Source organism: Anoplolepis gracilipes, chromosome 8 (assembly GCF_047496725.1).
Source record: "Anoplolepis gracilipes chromosome 8, ASM4749672v1, whole genome shotgun sequence".
Classification (NCBI taxonomy): domain Eukaryota; kingdom Metazoa; phylum Arthropoda; class Insecta; order Hymenoptera; family Formicidae; genus Anoplolepis; species Anoplolepis gracilipes.
The window spans coordinates 2,395,675-2,413,312 of NC_132977.1; the positions used below are offsets into that span (position 1 = coordinate 2,395,675).

At 28.2% G+C, this 17,638-nt stretch overlaps 4 protein-coding genes across 11 annotated transcripts; 2 read left to right on the forward strand and 2 right to left on the reverse strand.

The window, feature by feature from the left end:
* The first annotated feature begins 785 nt into the window (after positions 1-785).
* Positions 786-10,992, forward strand: Naprt (nicotinate phosphoribosyltransferase). Of its 6 annotated transcripts, none has more exons than XM_072897906.1 (12): positions 786-938; positions 1,310-1,507; positions 3,137-3,307; positions 3,382-3,508; positions 3,761-3,972; positions 5,228-5,346; positions 5,454-5,647; positions 6,677-6,865; positions 8,215-8,446; positions 8,530-8,850; positions 9,246-9,374; positions 9,644-10,992. In XM_072897906.1, exons 2-12 carry the CDS (start codon positions 1,435-1,437, stop codon positions 9,719-9,721), a joined length of 1,845 nt encoding a protein of 614 aa, XP_072754007.1. In that variant the 5' UTR covers positions 786-938; positions 1,310-1,434; the 3' UTR covers positions 9,722-10,992. The 6 variants fall into 6 exon arrangements, with proteins under 6 accessions (XP_072754007.1, XP_072754011.1, XP_072754008.1 ...); XM_072897907.1 differs by having other exon boundaries at positions 787-938; positions 8,215-8,440; XM_072897910.1 differs by lacking the exon at positions 6,677-6,865.
* A 151-nt stretch (positions 10,993-11,143) lies between these two features.
* On the forward strand, positions 11,144-12,654 carry LOC140668680 (uncharacterized). Its single transcript, XM_072897921.1, has 2 exons — positions 11,144-11,423; positions 11,545-12,654. The coding sequence occupies exon 2, from the start codon at positions 11,779-11,781 to the stop codon at positions 12,652-12,654; it is 876 nt and encodes a 291-aa protein (XP_072754022.1). The 5' UTR covers positions 11,144-11,423; positions 11,545-11,778.
* Positions 12,655-12,682: 28 nt separating this feature from the next.
* On the reverse strand, positions 12,683-14,603 carry LOC140668681 (stromal cell-derived factor 2). Its single transcript, XM_072897922.1, has 4 exons — positions 14,443-14,603; positions 13,891-14,086; positions 13,586-13,810; positions 12,683-13,412 (listed from the first exon to the last, which is right to left on the reverse strand). Exons 1-4 carry the CDS (start codon positions 14,513-14,515, stop codon positions 13,244-13,246), a joined length of 663 nt encoding a protein of 220 aa, XP_072754023.1. The 5' UTR covers positions 14,516-14,603; the 3' UTR covers positions 12,683-13,243.
* Positions 14,604-15,537: 934 nt separating this feature from the next.
* LOC140668662 (single-pass membrane and coiled-coil domain-containing protein 4 homolog) lies at positions 15,538-16,625 on the reverse strand. 3 transcript variants are annotated; one of them, XM_072897872.1, is made up of 2 exons: positions 16,324-16,459; positions 15,538-16,053 (listed from the first exon to the last, which is right to left on the reverse strand). In XM_072897872.1, the coding sequence occupies exons 1-2, from the start codon at positions 16,404-16,406 to the stop codon at positions 15,864-15,866; spliced, it is 273 nt and encodes a 90-aa protein (XP_072753973.1). In that variant the 5' UTR covers positions 16,407-16,459; the 3' UTR covers positions 15,538-15,863. The 3 variants fall into 3 exon arrangements, with proteins under 3 accessions (XP_072753973.1, XP_072753975.1, XP_072753974.1); XM_072897874.1 differs by having other exon boundaries at positions 16,267-16,423; XM_072897873.1 differs by lacking the exon at positions 16,324-16,459 and adding an exon at positions 16,467-16,625 and having other exon boundaries at positions 15,549-16,053.
* Between the last annotated feature and the right edge of the window lie 1,013 nt (positions 16,626-17,638).

Genomic DNA, 17,638 nt, shown 5'->3' on the forward strand with positions numbered 1-17,638 from the left:
CACACAATAGAATTTGAATATTTTAATATATAAAACTTGAAAACTTTTGAACAATTTTCTGTGAATGTCAGAAGAAGAAAATATAAGGAATAGAGGAGAAAAGGCGCAGTATAAAAAGTGTTCCAAAAGCGAGGAATAATATATTTATTAAAAAAAAAATGAATAAAGTATGAAACTTGTATGTTAACAAAGAAGAATTATATTTATGAATAATTGCACATGTTTTAAACATGAAATAAAATATCAGTTACACAGTTATATAAAAATAGAACAAAAAGTGATAAAAACTGGTACATAAAACATGCTGAAGTGATGTTTATCCTTTTATAATATACGTCAACGAATTTGTAAAGCATTCTTTTTTTCTCATGAATGAGGGTATTCTTTTTTCGAAACGCAGCATCACTCGTGAATTAAACACATCGCTCTTTGGAATTTTTATATATATTTGGAACACTTTTTTATATCGCGCATCTTTTTTTTAATTAAATTGAAAAAAAAATCAAGAATAAGGAACGAGAAAAAACCAAGCCTAACATACCTTGTGTGAATTTATATCGCGCATATCTGTCTATATTTTTCTTTCCTTTTTTTTTTATTCTAGGATTAAAATGCAGCAGTCGCGTGCGAAATCATGTAAGCGTATCAACCATTACTATTACTCACGCGCGGGAAAGCAGATAAAAGAGATTGGGAGCACGTGCACTTGTCAGTTTTGGATGTCTAGTGTGTCTAGTGATTTTTGCTGATGGCGAGCCGGCGATTGGCGGGATCGGAGTGACATGCCGTACGAACGGCGTCAAACGTCCTTCAAACGTTCCCTATCGATTCCCGCCCGCGCGCCTGTATATTACATCGCGGCTCGCGCCGAAGCATGTTAGTTGATATCACGTCGGCATCCTTGGCACTGACGGTGCGATCTCCGGATCGGTAGCGAGGTTTGTTCGAGTATTCCGATTGTTTTTTTTTTTTTTTTTTTTTTTTTTTTAGATAGACACGCACTTTCCGTATCTATTCTGCTCTCGCTAAACGCGCGAATGCATAATTGACCTACATCCGGTCAAGCTAATTTTTATCGCCTGAGAGAGAGAAAAAAAAATTCGTAATTTCATGTAATAAACTGACAGGGGGGAGATTTATTTGATCAGAAATTTATCTTCCGGTAACCGTGTTATCTTCTGAATATTTATACATATATATATATAATTGATATATATATAATTGATAAAAAATAATTCTGAAAGGTTATATGCGCGTGAGAAATCTTGTGATATATAACGCATACATCTCTGTCTCATTTCCGATGCAGAAAGTGCAAGTTAGTGTAACCGGATCGCATCGGGGAATCTACGGGAGTCGGAAAGAGAAATCGAGAGAGTGGCGAGCTGTCTTTTTTTCCCGCAGCTAAACACGCACGCGAAGCGGCCCCGCAAAATGTCAACGGACGACGACGGCGGAACATGTTGCAATTCGCGACAGAACGGCATCGTTCAACCGTTACTGACAGGTATGCCTATAGCTTATGATCTTTCGCCTGTGATCTCGTTGACCGTCATACGCGTCCAACTAACCTCAACATTGCTGCTCGTTGTGTCACACAGTATATATTTTATTTCAACAAAAATTGATAAAATAATTTGAGGCACTAAATCCATCAGAGTCTAATAATAAATGTGCTATTATAAATAATTTTCTTGAGCCGAAAATACTCTGTTGTAAAAAAAAGTTACTTAAATATTGTAATCACGGTCGAGTAAAGCAAATTCAATGGATCAGTCTAGGGTTTAGTCTAGAAAGAACCGAAATGTATATTTAAAGATATTTATTATTTACAAACTTCTTATTAGAAATAAATTGAAATATCACACGCAAATTTATAAGGAATTTGCATATTCGTGGAAAAAAATTGTTTATTATGAATCAGAGATCAGCATGTTTTCTTGCACACGTGCAAGATGGGGATCAATTTTCATAATTCTCGCGCGTTTAATATCGTAAACATGTTATTTGCTTATGGATTTGGAGCTATACGTGAGGTCATTCGTAATCTCGCCATGACGTCAACATCGTGACAACATAAATTATACGATGTACGACTCGAAACGACATTCACGTTAAATCAACATAAAAATACGCGAATATAGATTACATTATTTACGATGGGAATTATAACCAAAAAGGACATCTTTGTACAAATGTGTGATGTAAGAGTGTGATTATGTTTGTAAATATGACTGATCATAATATGATGTTACGTTTGTATTCGTTTCAACAGCGAGAGAAAAAGAGAGAGAAAAAGATTGGCATATCTTACAAAATGTAGTTCCATATAATTGACATATTTTACAGAGAATATCCATTTATCAACATAAAACTACTTAACATGCGATATTAAATCACATCTCCTTTAGAGGTGCATGTATGTAGCTTTTATAATATGCACTGTGTACAATATAAAATGATTGTGCATTTTTTTTTGTGCTAGCAAAAATGCAAATGTATATATTTTGCAATTGATATTTAATATGTATGTAAATTATCTCAAGAAGGAATGAATCAACTATATCAAGTATTAATAAATCTAACATATTAAGATGCATAAATTTAATATTGTATAAATATAGTTTTAGCTTTTTAAAATATAAATTTATTTAATTTGTGAGTTAAAGATTTGCCTTAAAGAATTAAAATTTTTATTTTCATGAATTTTTAGATACAGTAACTATAAAAAAGTTAGTTTAATATAAGATAATATTTATGATTTTCAGATTTAATTAATATTTTACAGAATTTATTTTAACTCACAAATTAATTATTAATTTTATATTTTAAAAGTGCTTTGCGTAATGTTAAATTTCAAAATCTTAAAATGTATTAGACTTAAAAACTTTAACATAGCTAAATCGTCCAGTTCTTCCTTAAAGATATTAAATATGTAATGTAATTTATATCTTTAGTTCAAGTAATTATTTAAGTTATTTTTTATATAATATTTTTTATTAATGTTAAATCACACTTTGTAAATTCTTTTAAATAGTGCTAAAACTATCTAAATATCAAAACTAAATGTTTAAAGTTGTTTTTATATATTTAAAGGAAGAACGATTAAAAGAAAATAATAGAATTTTACTTTCAGATTTATATCAAATTACTATGGCATACGCTTATTGGAAAAGTGGCAAAATGAATGATCATGCTGTATTTGATTTGTTCTTTCGCAAAAATCCTTTCCAAGGGGAATTTACGATCTTTGCCGGTCTTGAGGAGTGCATAAAGTTCTTGAATAAATTTCATTATTCCCCTAGTGGTATGTATTCACATAAGTTACTTATTATATATTTAATTCTTTTCTAAATTATATAAAATAATTTTATATTACAGATATCAAGTACCTGAAATCGACTATGCCTGCTACAGTAGACCAAAGATTCTTTGATTATTTACAAAGTCTTACTGCAAAAGATGTCACAATATATGCTATAGATGAAGGCTCTGTTGTATTTCCAAGGTGAATTTAAAAGATCTTATTTACTATTTATAAAAATGTTGATATTTCAGTTAAAAACACAGTATTATAACAAAGATAATTAGTTTCTAATTTAGTAGATTTGTAAAAATAATAATTAAAAGGATAAATTTAAAAAAATTTAGGATTTAATAAAATTTTTAATTATATTTTAATATAAGTTTTACTTTCTTTTATATAAATTGGTTGAACAGATTTAAATTTTCAAATATAACATGATTTAAATTTTTATAGAATTCCATTAATAAGAGTGGAAGGACCGTTGATAATGGTACAGCTTTTAGAAACAACTCTATTAACATTGGTAAACTATGCAAGTTTAATGGCGACTAATGCGGCGAGGTATCGGATGGTAGCCGGGAAAAATATAACGTTACTGGAATTTGGTCTTCGAAGAGCACAGGGACCGGACGGAGGCTTGAGCGCATCTAAATACAGCTATGTTGGTAAATACGTTGCCTATACTCATTTTAGAATCATGCAAAACCAGTTTTCAAGACATTTAAAATGATTCATTGAAATGTTAACCATTTTGAAATATGTTGTTAGTTTAAGGAATTCTAAGATTAATTTTACTGAGCAAAATTTTCAATATTTTCGCCATATGTTTTAATGTCTTTCATAAAAATATAATTGTATGCTGTGTAAGATGTTTAGTGTGTCTTTTACAATTCAGTTTTAGAATATTCTTGATATATATAACATTTCAAAGTGATCAGACTCACAAAAAATAGCATTTTAAATGATCTGGAAAGTCATTGTTTTTGTATTGGAATGACTAAATTATAATTAATTTGGCTATTAGTTTAGTTTAATAAATTCTATGCCAATGCAATCAATTTATTATGTCATAAATTTATTAAGGTAAATTAACAATGCATTCAAAAATTCTTTATTATATCAACTTTAAATTGATATATATCATGTTGCATATCTCTGTTATTCTAATTATTATATTTGAAAATTATGGAACATTCCATATAATCTACATTGAAGAAGCATGAGTGATGTGTAAATAATATTATGTAGAAACTTATGTACATGTTCAATATTTTTATAGTAATGCTGAGAGAACAAATAATTATTTCTTTTATAAACTCTTTTGCTTAAATTAATTAATTCTTGAAACCTGATTGTTATTTCTGTCTCAATTCCTGCGCCTGAATCTTATTTTCCTGCTATTTACTCAATTTTTGTTAATTATTTCTTCTTCTTGTAATCTATTAAACAATATTCACATATCCAATCAAATTACATATCAAGTCTTAAATGTACAAAACTTGAAATACCTGCAACTATGATATAATATATATGTTGTTGGCCATTAAAAGTGCAACATACCTATATATACAATAGGTTTATATATATAATAGGTATGCAGTGTTTTAATGGCTAACAATAATGAGTGATGGAGGTGTCTGGTACTATTCTGCTACAGTATACTTAATAATTTCGTGAAAAGTGAAATCAATACATTGTTCCACTCAGTGCCAGTTGGTACTGCCTAGGTGATGAGTAACAGTTTCAGGAGGTCAAGTTGAATGTGTATAATATATATATATATATATATAACTTTTATATATATGTACATACATGTTATATATATATATGATGGATCTAGATAAAACTTACAGTCATAACTACAGTTATGTGATATAAAGAAAAATTGAATTTAATTTAATAAAATTTGCTGTCTTACAGGTGGATTTGATGGTACTAGTAACGTTTTGGCTGGAAAATTGTTTAATATACCTGTATGTGGAACACATGCACATGCATACATAACATCCTTTACAAGCATCGACGATTTGCACGGGAAAGTAAGTATATTTGACAGAAATCTCGTTATCGATTAAAATAAATTTTTGAAATTTTTCAATAAATATAGTTAAAAAAAAAAACAAATATTTATCTGTCTCTTTTACAGACATTGGCGCACAAGCAAACGGGCGCCGTTCTAGATATGTTGGAGCTTGCCTGCAAGCATCGCGAAGCTATTGCTGATGAATTAGGGGCTTTAGCTTCACAGGCATCTGGTGGAGAATTGGCAGCTTTAATCAGTTATGCCGTTGCTTTTCCGGAAAGATTCACCGCTCTCGTGGACACATACGACGTTAAAAGGTACGTACTTGCATCTCGCTTATTTATTCACGCTTATATCTTTTTATTAAAATAAGAAACTTGTTTACAATTTGATTTGTTTTATTGTAAGCTTTTTAATTATATTTTTTTATGCATACAAAACTTGCATCAATTTTATAGCCATCTTTTCTAGTCTTTTGCATGAGCTATTTTATTACTATTTAGATTTATTTTTACATTAGTGTTTGTTATTAGTATATTATCTCTTCTAATTTTATTAATTGTTGTATACTATGCTTTCTTTTGATATATTATTACATATGATTATTTTATTCCTGTTTTATATTAATTTGATATTATAATTTTGGCATTATATTTTTATCATATTTAATATTATTGTGTAACATAATAATTAATAATCTAACTAGTGTATAATATAATAAGTATCTGAAATTTATTGATTATATAAAGTGTTTAAATTATACATAAAAATGCACGAATCTGTGACATTTTACAAAGATAGATTCTTGAATAAATTCAAAGTTGATTACTCAAGGCAACATTGGCTTTTTAAAAATGTTAAAACATTACATATGCATCGCGTAAATATATTAATTGCTGTTGATATGTATGTATGTATGTATATAGCTTATATTGTTTGTGTATGTGGTAGTTTATGCACATACATATACAGTTTGAATAATTCCTCACATAGATAACATATGTTATCTACATATATAATTATAGCTTCAAAGCTCAACTCATATTATGACTGTACAAAGTCTTTCTTTTTACACAATTTTACCTTATGACTCATCTCCCAGATAGATAAATAAAAAATATTTAGCATATCTTAAAGAAAATCCATATTTTAATGAGACGAAGTATATTCTCTCGTAATTAAATCCCATTGGCGTACGTTGGCTATATAATTTAGTTTTGTTAGCGCGTCGCGAATAGATAAAACACGTTTATACACACATGCGCGCGCGCGCGCACACACACACGCACGCACACACACACACACACACGCACACACACGGTAGCCTAATAGGAGTGTGTTTGTAGCATTGAGGCATCGGCCAAGGGACAGGCACAAGTAGCCAGCCTAAATGTAAAGAATAAACTTCTAACTAACGGGTCCAATACACACGCTCAAAACAGTGTGAGAAACAACCCATTTATATCAGAGCCAACTATGCAACTTCACAAGAATGGCTTTTTAAGACGAGGCGAATTGGGTGAGCTCTATGTGAGGTACGATATTGCTCCGTTTGCCTGTTTTGCAGAATGCAAATTTTTTTTCTCTCTGTTTTCATCAAATTCACGCTTGAGCTATATATTATTTATTTTGTGGTATCAAAATTTAACACTCTGACATAATACTTTATAAAGAGATTTAAATCACATTTTTTAAATAAGATATATAGAGAAAGCTAATATTGTATAATTGTATATATTTGTATATAAATCAATAACTCTTCTCTCTTTCTCTCTATTTTTTTTTTTTTTTTTTTTTTTTATTAAAGCTTTTTTGAATTTTTTAATAGCCAAAACAATATGATAATTTAATTTTGTACTATTTTACTTTTTGCTTAAGGAACGATATTTAAAAAAATGTTCTCTAAAACAGGCAAATTGCAAACTGTATACATTATCACATTATGTTACTCTCACAACATGCCAGTTAGAAATAAAACAATAAAAATTCTCATTTTTCATTACAATCTAGTTGTTAATCGTTACACACTTGTGATCTTATATAGTGCCCCTCCCAATTCTGCCCTTTATTCTTTCAATAATTAATATGGAGACATTACACATATGTTACACAAATTTTGATGTATGTATTTTGGCCCTTGTTCGACAGATGCAATTTCAGGAAATTTTAGTTTTAAGATAAATAAAAAGAAATATACTATAAAAAAGCAAGTGTTAAATTTTCTATAATATTTTGGTAGTCTCTCTTTCTTTCTTCTAATATATTGTATATAGTATCAATTGGCCATATTTGCGTACGTTTGCCAAAATAGCGTAAAATTTATTAGAAACATTAATAGCAATATAATAGTTAATTAAAACATTTATTGGTTTATTTACTCATGTTTATTATGTTTAATCTTTTATGTGCAGTATTTCTTGTCTTAACTCAAAACTAAATTTAAGAAAGTGAATCTGATATTTTAGTAAAAGATATAAAGACAATATGATAAAAAAATCCAAATTAGTATTTTTTTTTTTTTTTTTTTTTTTTTTGAGAAAATATTTGTATGTGTAATAAAGGAATTGTGTGTGTCATAAATTAAAAAAGAAGATATAAACATATATAATTATATATTTCTTATATAAATACAGATTTTTTGAATACACTTTTTAATTTATCAAACTTTTCAACATTTTAATTAAAGAAACAAAAAAACAACAAGGCTGCGCTTTTACATAATTACTGTTAACAATAAGTTTAGTAATAATAAGTAATTGTGTATGTTGCAATATTATAATACACAAAAAGTGTGTGATGTGCGTGACTAGATTTGTTTTCAACACATTTAATCATGTCAAGAGCTATCACAGTGATATTTCATAGATATATATTTTACAAATAGGAGCGGACTTTTAAACTTCTGTGCGGTAGCGTTAGCTTTGAACGACTTGGGATACAGGGCCGTCGGGATCCGGATCGACAGCGGTGACTTGGCTTATCTCAGTAACGTAGCAAGGGATATTTTTGAGAAACTTTCCATTAAGTATGAGATACCTTGGTTCGCAAAACTGATGATTTGCGCATCAAATGATATCAACGAGGAGACTATAATAAGCTTAAACGAGCAGGTAAAGGTGCGAGTAGAGATTTGCGAAACGCGATTGTAATAATAATAATAGATAAATATCCTAATATAGCGATATGAATATTTTCTTAGAGTCACAAAATCGATTGTTTTGGAATCGGAACGCATCTTGTTACGTGTCAGAGACAACCAGCATTGGGCTGCGTTTATAAAATGGTAGAGATCAACAACGAGCCGAGGATTAAGCTTAGTCAAGAAGTCGGGAAAGTCACGATACCAGGCAGGAAGGACGCCTATAGATTATACGGCTCAGATGGCTATGCATTGATAGACCTCTTGCAGAAAACAACAGAAGAACCGCCGCAAGTAATGCAGAAAGTTCTTTGCAGGCATCCATTTCAACAAACGAAAAGAGCTAACGTTACACCATCCCAAGTAGAATCTTTGCACAAGGTATAATCTGATTGAAATAATAGATTTTCAGATAGTATTATGTTATATGTATTATGTATCATGATGTATAAACGTAAATCAAGAAATATTATACATTTTTCAGTTCTTTTTTTGTTTAAATTTTTTATTTACATTTTTTGGTTTACTTTTTTGTTTACATTTTTTAATTAATTTGGATTTCTGGAATGTTTCTTTGTGAGAATTTAATTATGGATTTTTTCATTGTATTTTAACATCGAGTATTTAATATTTATTTTTTTAGTTTTCTTTAGTTAATTCTTTAGTTAATATGAGATACAAGCAGAAATATTATTTTATAAAGAACTTTATATAGATCATTATTATGTATTATCAATACATTGATAATATATATATAATTTATACAATATACACAGATATACTGGAAAGATGGTAAATTATGTCAACCATTACCAACATTACAAGAAATTCGTAACAGAGTACAAGAATCTCTCAATACGTTGCGTAATGATCATAAGAGGAATTTAAATCCAACACCATATAAGGTAAGAATAAATATTTGGTATTTTAAAAACTAATTTCTAAGGACAGATTATCAAATGCAAAATATTTCTTAAAACTAAATCAGACTTAAAATTGTCTGAAATAAACAAATGTAACAATATATTAAATTTAGGGGTTTATAATATTTTAAAATTATTTTTACAATTTATATATTATTATAAAATAGGATTCATACTATATCACTTATTGAGATTTTGGGAGCTTATGAAAGATTATTCAAATGTGCGATTTTTTTAAATATTTGTTACAGGTAGCTGTCAGTGATACTTTATATAGATTTATAGATGAGTTGTGGTCTCAAAATGCCCCGATTGGAGAACTACGGTGAAGCATACTACTCTTGTACAACAGGAGTATTGTTATACTAGTCTCTAGCAGTTATGAGTGATTACACAGAATTACATAAAATGCATAATGAATCCTTTGCTAAGCAATGATAATGTACCACTGCAATTGAACATATATATGCATCGTGATTTGAAACGATTGCGCTGTAGAATATATCACGAGAGAACGAGGGTCCTAGAAACATATTTTTTACAATTTTTATTGTTGAAAAATTCGAATTATATTATCATCACAATCTATTTTGATAAATTTTTCGCAAATCATAATATAAAATATTATATAGTTTTACACAGTTTATAAAGAGCGAATTATTTCGTTACAGAAATCAGCATATATATAGAAATATATTTTGTGTCGCACACATACACATGTACTTCTTTCTCTTTTTTCTTTATTTATTAAGAAAAGTACAAAATAGTACATGTGTACGTGATTTTAGGTATGCACAAATTTCTGGAATCTTAATAATGATTAACTTCAAAAATAAATCTAAAAACATGACTAAGTGCTACAAAATATTGCAAAAAGTTGCAATGTAAGATAGTGTGCTTTAATTATTATTTCCTGTTACTATTATGTTGTTCTTTTTGTATTTTCTTTTATTTTTCTTTTTTTTTTTTTGAAATGAATTTGTTTTATGTTATATTAATAAATTTCAATTATTTTCTTGTATTTATAATTGCTAAAGACTGCTTTAAAAATATTCTCGTATAAGAGTGATACATTCAATTATTTAACATTATTATTTACTGAATTGTACAAAGAGCACAAACATACTAATTATTATACATATTTTTAATTTTACATGCATGTATAATATGTAAAAAAATCTATACTGATATAGAAAAATGTGCACCTGATGAAAGAAAAAAAAGAGAAAGAAAAAAGTAGAATGTATTATATCTCAAATTAACATCTGATGAATAACACTCATGAGCAATTTCAAAAACTAATATTTTATTAGCTATATATTATATGTAAATTCAAATAATACTTTTAATTATTTGACTATTTGTTTTGGAGAAAGTTTCTCATACTCTTGGCTGAGTAGTTTCTAATATTATCCTACATTTATACGTAATTAAATAATTATAGACTCTACATAATTTTAAATTATGATTTATCTTATATTTTAAATATAGATCTGTTATTCCTTTTGTAATGCTATTCATTTATAGTAATGTATAAGTGTAATTGTAGGTATATCCCTACATGTTTTTTATAGTGAGAATAAATAGCATATAACTGTTATTCGGTTGTTTGATTATCAATTAGATCTTATAATAATCTTATTCTGTGGAATGTTCTCTGTAAAATCTAATTTTTATCAAAATATGAATATTTTAAAAATATCCGATATTTTATTCATAATTTTTTTAAAATTTATTCAATTTTTTCAAAATAATACAGAAAAAATATCGACTTATGATAAACATCTGTAATATCAGTGTATAAATGTATGTACATACACATATACATGTGATCCATGTGAGTAGTGAAACGTGAAACACGCGTTACTACTATGAGAGGAATATGCACAATAATAATTTAAAAAAAATTTATGACAACCATCTAGCTGACAGATAACAAATAATTATGCTTATTTCAAAGAAACTTTGACTTGTCAAATTTAGTAGAATTAATAAAACATGTAGAAATGAATCGTTGAGGTTATAATCAAGGTCAGTGAATGAATACAGATTACAAAGGTTAATAACACAATATTTATTGACACTAGTTTAATATTTAATTGCATAATAATTTATCTTTTATCTTATCTATTAAAGAAACATTTCTTTTCAGCATAAAATAAATCAAAATAAGAATAGTGCATATCATCAAGAGAATAGCTTTCTGATAAATTATTATCTTTATAAAAGTACATATAATATTGTAATAGAAATTTTTTTTATAAATAATGGACACACTCATGCATAACACTTAAAAATCAGATTTATATATCACATGTATGTGTGAAAATTAGATAGTACATAGATTGTAAATGTACAGATTTATATATATTCATCGTGAGGAGGCATGTCTCAAGTTCAGTATATAAAAACTTGTATGAAGGTTATTAAAAAATTATGTCCATTAATGACGTTAATATGCACTATATTTGTTATTGTGATTACTATTTATATCAATCAGAAGGTATCTCCGATTTTTGTCTTTCTCTGTATACAAGTGTATCTGAATTGGTACTCAATATATAGCATCAGTAACAAATCAAATCCGATGAAAGTTAAAGAGGTACAAGATAACTTGTACAGTGTGATAACTCAACAGCGCAACAAGCTTGAGCAACCACTGGCTAATATGCAGCAGCCGCCTGCTCACAACACAGCCTACAGATTCTGGCATTGCGAGAGATGTCAGAGTTATATGTGCAAGCCAACAGTGCATTGCACCCTTTGCAGAAAGTGTTTCCACTTTAAGGATCATCACTGCTTCTTCTTAGGCGCTTGTGTACTGCGTCAGAATATGGGCAACTTTATATTGTTTTGCTTCTATACTTCATTGACATGTCTGTACTCCCTATGCGTACTGGGACCATACATGTATGAGAATATTAATTACATAGTGAAAAGCGATGCGGATTATTTTAACATATTCTTAAACTTTTGCTTTCCTATCGCCCTGGCAAGACTGCTGCACTCAAGAGATAGTTCGAGTATACTTCTAGTCACGATATTCGACATGCTGATGTCAATTTTATGCATTTGTCTGGTGCTTGGCATTTGGAAATTGCACAGTTGTTTGACCGGCAAACAACGTTACGTGAACGTGACAGGAAAGCAGAATTTAAAGGAAATCTTTGGAAGCTATGGTCTATCAAATATTATCTTTCCATATAATGGTCTTATAGGCACAAGAGATATCAATGGCAAATATGAATTAAAGGAAGTATAAAATTAATTAGATGGGCAATGGATCGAAATTAAATCTAATACATATATTTTTCTGTATTATCTATTCATATTATAATAAATATAATTATAATAATATATACAACACACACATTCACACATGAATAGAACACAATGTTATGAGCGTTTCTTACGCGATTAACGGAAGGTTTAAGAAAAAGGAGAAATTATTTGTACTCTAAATCCAAGTATAAATTGAATACATGTAATCTAATTTCTATTAGAAAATGTACTATATTGTTTTACAAAATGACAAAATTGATACAATTGCAATGATAATAAAAATATGATAGCAGACTAAAGAATACTTTTTGAATTTTAATCCAATATAATTCTTCTACTATATTATTTTGCTAATTGTAAGTTTAATAACCAATTATTTCTAAATACTCTTTTTTCAAACATATTTCATGAAATTCTTGAAAATGTAATTTAATGATGAATTCAACTAGCATACAAAAATATCAATATAAAATAACTGAATTTTATGGAATAATGTAATACATTTTTTTCTAAATTTATGTATTTGCTTGTAGATGATACTAAAAAAGTTGCTAGTTTAGAAATTGCCTTTATAATTCCGTATGTCGATGATGCTGGGCGGAAAAGTCATTGGGATGAATGAACAATCCTTCCATCGTCGTCCATTGCGTGTGAGGATTATCCGGAGAATATTCGCCTACTACTTCGATCTGTCCACTTATCGGAGCACCATAAGCTCTACCACTGACAGCTAAATATCTAAAGATATAACATTTAAAAGATTAAAGCTATTTATTTTCACTATAATAAACATATACATATATAATATATATATATATATATATATATATATATATATATATATATATAATTATCCTACAGATTTGTGGTATTTCTTTTTTACTTAAATTGATAGAGGATTGTATACTTACGCCTCAGTATCAACATGCTTCAACTTAATTGCATCATCTCTCTCCCAGAAATCATTATTGCACATTAATATCCAATTGTCACCAGTATCACCCTCTCCTCTATTATCTCCATATGCTGACACTTCCTGCTTTCCACTCAAGGGTGAACTAACATGATGTGAGTGGAGATTTTTCTTCGTTGTGGTGTGTTCTAATCTGATAATCTCTCCACATTTGATTGGTTTTCTATAAAAAAAATTTCCACAATTTTACTTGTATACAAACATATCATATATAATTGCCAAAAGTTGTATAAGTTGTCTCACCCTCGCAAACATTGTTTTCCTGATTCTGCTTTAACAAGCCAATAGGAATTACCATCTTCTTTGATATTTGTACCTGTCACTGATTGCTGTCCACTGCCGCTTCCATATTTAACTTCGTGAGAATGTAATCTCACATTATAGTTTACATTCATTAGTTTTAGTACAGAGCCGCAAGTTACATGTTGTGTTCCTTTAGCTGTAAAATATTTTAACAAAATTAATATAATTAAATGGAAATTACACATAAATTAACATTTCATATTTTATTATGTCAACTATTAACATATAAAGCGTTATAATATGTTTAATTGTGCATATAAAAAAATATTTATATGCAATTAAACATATGTACAATACTAATTGTAATCTAAATTCAATGAATTATATCACATGTATAAAAATTCGTCATAAAATAAATTTATGATAAAATATTAGTGATGAAATACAATACTCATAACACGTATGTACATGATATATGATAGTAACAACATAACCCATAAGTACACATATTTAGTGATAATTTCAGTCTCGTAAAAAAAATATGAAGAATACCTTGAATGCAACTTAAATAAAGTGAAAGAATCGTGAAACTTGAAAGGAGCAGACGCATAGCATAATCCATCATGATCGTTTCTTGACAATAACTGACACAAAGAAAATTTGAGTGAAAAAGCGATGCCGGCACGATGATACGAGGCTCCAATCACAGCTGATTACAACCTGAATAGGGGCGTAAAGACGTGTTAGCTTTCCATTGGTCACAATTCACATTCCACGTGTTTACGTCTGACATTAGACAGAGATACTTTATTTATTTTTTATAAATATATATATTTTTCATACATGAGAATTATCAATTTCTAATATAAATATTAATTTGAGAGAGATAATAATAAAATGAAAAAAATAATCAATTTAAAAAAATATATATTTTATTAATATTTTTACAAGAAAGATATATATATATTTAAAAAAGATAAGAGAAAAACTTAATTTTTTTTTTTCTATTAATTTTTGTCTCTCTTCTTGTTCATAATATATATATTTATAATATATTTTGATATAATGCAAATTTATTTATGCATATTTTATTACATTATTAATGAAAGAGGAAACAAATTAATTACTAAATTTTAGTTCTAAATATTTTTATGAAAATTCTAAAATTTAATTAAATTTTTTTAGTTGAAAAAGAAATATACAGATAAGATTTTTGTATCGTACAAAGTGTGACAAAGAATGTATAGTGTACAAAATAATTTTTAAATTGGAAGAGGTAAATATATAATGTAACACAATTTATATATAATAAATATATTTTTTTATACTACATTGGACCCATATTCATTATTTAAATGCTTTACATACTAATGTCTTCCTCCAATTTAACAATTATTAAAATTTATATTTTATAGATATGGACTTTTCTTGATTATTTTACATATATAAAGATGAACTCTATAATTGACAGAATATTATAAAGTGAAATATTATATCTATCATATTTTATATATCTCATAATATATTAAAAAGCATGCAAGAATTATAAGGAAGACACACACATAAATTAATATAAAGAACTTATATCATTCGACATTAGTAAATTTTATTATTTATTAGAAAAATGCAATGTATAAATTAACTAATTTTTATATAATGCTTTTGTAAAAAATATTTTTCCTCTTATACCTTATTCAATAATTATATCTTAACATTACGTAATATTTTATCTTGGGTTTAAAAATTTTATCAAAGCAAATAATTGATATTTGCAAAACGTATCTTGTTTCCAATACGATTTAGATACAAAGTATTTTAGAGAAAAGTTGAATGTGCCTCTTTTCAGAAAAACTTTCATATGTTCATAAAAATGCAACAAGAAATTATCCAAATATAGCATTGCTATGTTGCATTGTTCAAATATAGCGCATATCTTGTTTCAATAAATAAATGACAAAAATGGCATCATATCATTAGTATTCAATGAGTTTTGGACGGGTTTTAACATAAATGTACGCTGCTATTATCACAAATATTGCAGCTATAGTGGGCAATACAACTGTGAACACTCTCTGCTTATTCTCCAGGAATTCCTTTTTTCGTTCTTTTTTCTGTTTGTTGGTCTCTTTCGTCTTTCCCTTTAACTGCCTCATGTTTTTGTCACTGAAAATTAATGAAATTGTATTAATTGTAAAAATTTACTTGTGTATAATTCTTATTATATTAATATTTGATAAATCAATGGAAAGAATGTATATAAATATCAAAAGTATGTTTTACTCTCTTAATGTTTTTTAATAATTAAACAAGCATTTAATTATTAAAAAAAGAATAAAATTTTATAAAATATCAAAGCGGCATAGGGTTCTTAATTACAATAAAAACTCAGAATGTATACTTATTGGAAAACAACAATCGCGAAACAAACTTTACTTGTCGCACATATGTTTTGTGACACTTTCTGACACCGACAAGTCTACGCGCGCGGACTTTATAAAATAAATTAAAAACCGCATAAAATGTGTTTTAATCTTGCCACAAACGAATTGAGAAACATAAAAAAAAAAAACCGATACCTTGGACCTCACTCGCAGCGAACGGATACGAGAAAGTCCGAAAAGACAAGGCCACACGTTCGTCAGTCGCTAGTACAAATTAGATTTGCGTACATGACACGTAGCGAAACGGTTGGCACGGAGATGCACCAGCTGAGCTATCACTTCCGTAGAAACAGGTGATTGCGTCAAGTACGTTCAGAAAACGGATATTTGGAACATATTTTCTCGCCACTTTAGGGTAACATTACATTCACACGACAAAATATTTGTCAAAGGTATACCGATTGGTTATCGCCTAGAGAATTTTTAGTCTCTATTTAGTCCTTTAAAAATTCTCTATTTGATAAAAACCAATTGTCTGATAGAAATCGTCATTTTTCATACGACGTTTTTGCGATACATTAGCGCCAACTAGATCCATTTTAGAGCCGGTAGAGTTACATGACTAGATCCGTTTTTCGATGCCATGGTAAAAGGACTGATTTGGTTCATGTCTATACTAGACCCATAATTGTGGTCTGAAAAGTACAGAAATATTATGGGTTTATTAATATATTTCATTACATTTTAATTTAACTGCGCGTAAACTTTTTTTATTTTAATGTGTTATGAATAACAATAAAAATTATTAAAATATAATTTTATGTATATATATATTATTATTATTATTAAAATATATATATTTTTTACAAAATTATTAAACCATTATGCATAATACACCATAATTCATATTAGAGATTATTTTTCACATAAATAATCGTTAACATTATTGATATATATAATTTTTATTATAAAAAAATATATTATTTATTATAATTATATAAAAATAAATAGAATCATTATACACATACAGAGCAAGTCATAAGAAAAGTGTACTTATATATTTTGTAACCGCGTTTCACACGTATACGCTTTGAATAATAATATTATTTTAATTGAGGAATTTAATGTAGTTTGGAATCACTTGATGTACATATTTTAGTGCGTCAAATTTTATCACATAGTATAATACGTATTTGTTATTGTCTGGCGCGAGGAAAAAGAGAGCGAGAGAGAGCGAGAGAGAGCGAGAGAGAGAGAGAAAGAGAGAGAGAGGGAGAGAGAGAGAGAGAGAGAGAGCATACTCGACCTTCTCCTTGACGTCACGCATTCCGTAGTAAGAGAGGGGAGAACGCCGCGTACGTGACAAG

Bases quoted from the DNA above. Each gene is read 5' to 3' on its own strand.
- Naprt (XM_072897906.1), top strand. From the start codon at position 1,435: ATGTCAACGGACGACGACGGCGGAACATGTTGCAATTCGCGACAGAAC. The intron at 3,308-3,381 runs GTATGTATTCAC...TTTATATTACAG, and splicing joins ATTTCATTATTCCCCTAGTG to ATATCAAGTACCTGAAATCG. The intron at 5,347-5,453 runs GTAAGTATATTT...TCTCTTTTACAG, and splicing joins TCGACGATTTGCACGGGAAA to ACATTGGCGCACAAGCAAAC.
- LOC140668680 (XM_072897921.1), top strand. From the start codon at position 11,779: ATGTCTCAAGTTCAGTATATAAAAACTTGTATGAAGGTTATTAAAAAA.
- LOC140668681 (XM_072897922.1), bottom strand. From the start codon at position 14,515: ATGATGGATTATGCTATGCGTCTGCTCCTTTCAAGTTTCACGATTCTT. The intron at 14,087-14,442 runs GTATTCTTCATA...AATATTTTACAG, and splicing joins TTATTTAAGTTGCATTCAAG to CTAAAGGAACACAACATGTA. The intron at 13,413-13,585 runs GTAAGTATACAA...TTATATCTTTAG, and splicing joins AAGCATGTTGATACTGAGGC to ATATTTAGCTGTCAGTGGTA.
- LOC140668662 (XM_072897872.1), bottom strand. From the start codon at position 16,406: ATGCGGTTTTTAATTTATTTTATAAAGTCCGCGCGCGTAGACTTGTCG. The intron at 16,054-16,323 runs GTAAAGTTTGTT...ATTAATTTTCAG, and splicing joins ACAAAACATATGTGCGACAA to TGACAAAAACATGAGGCAGT.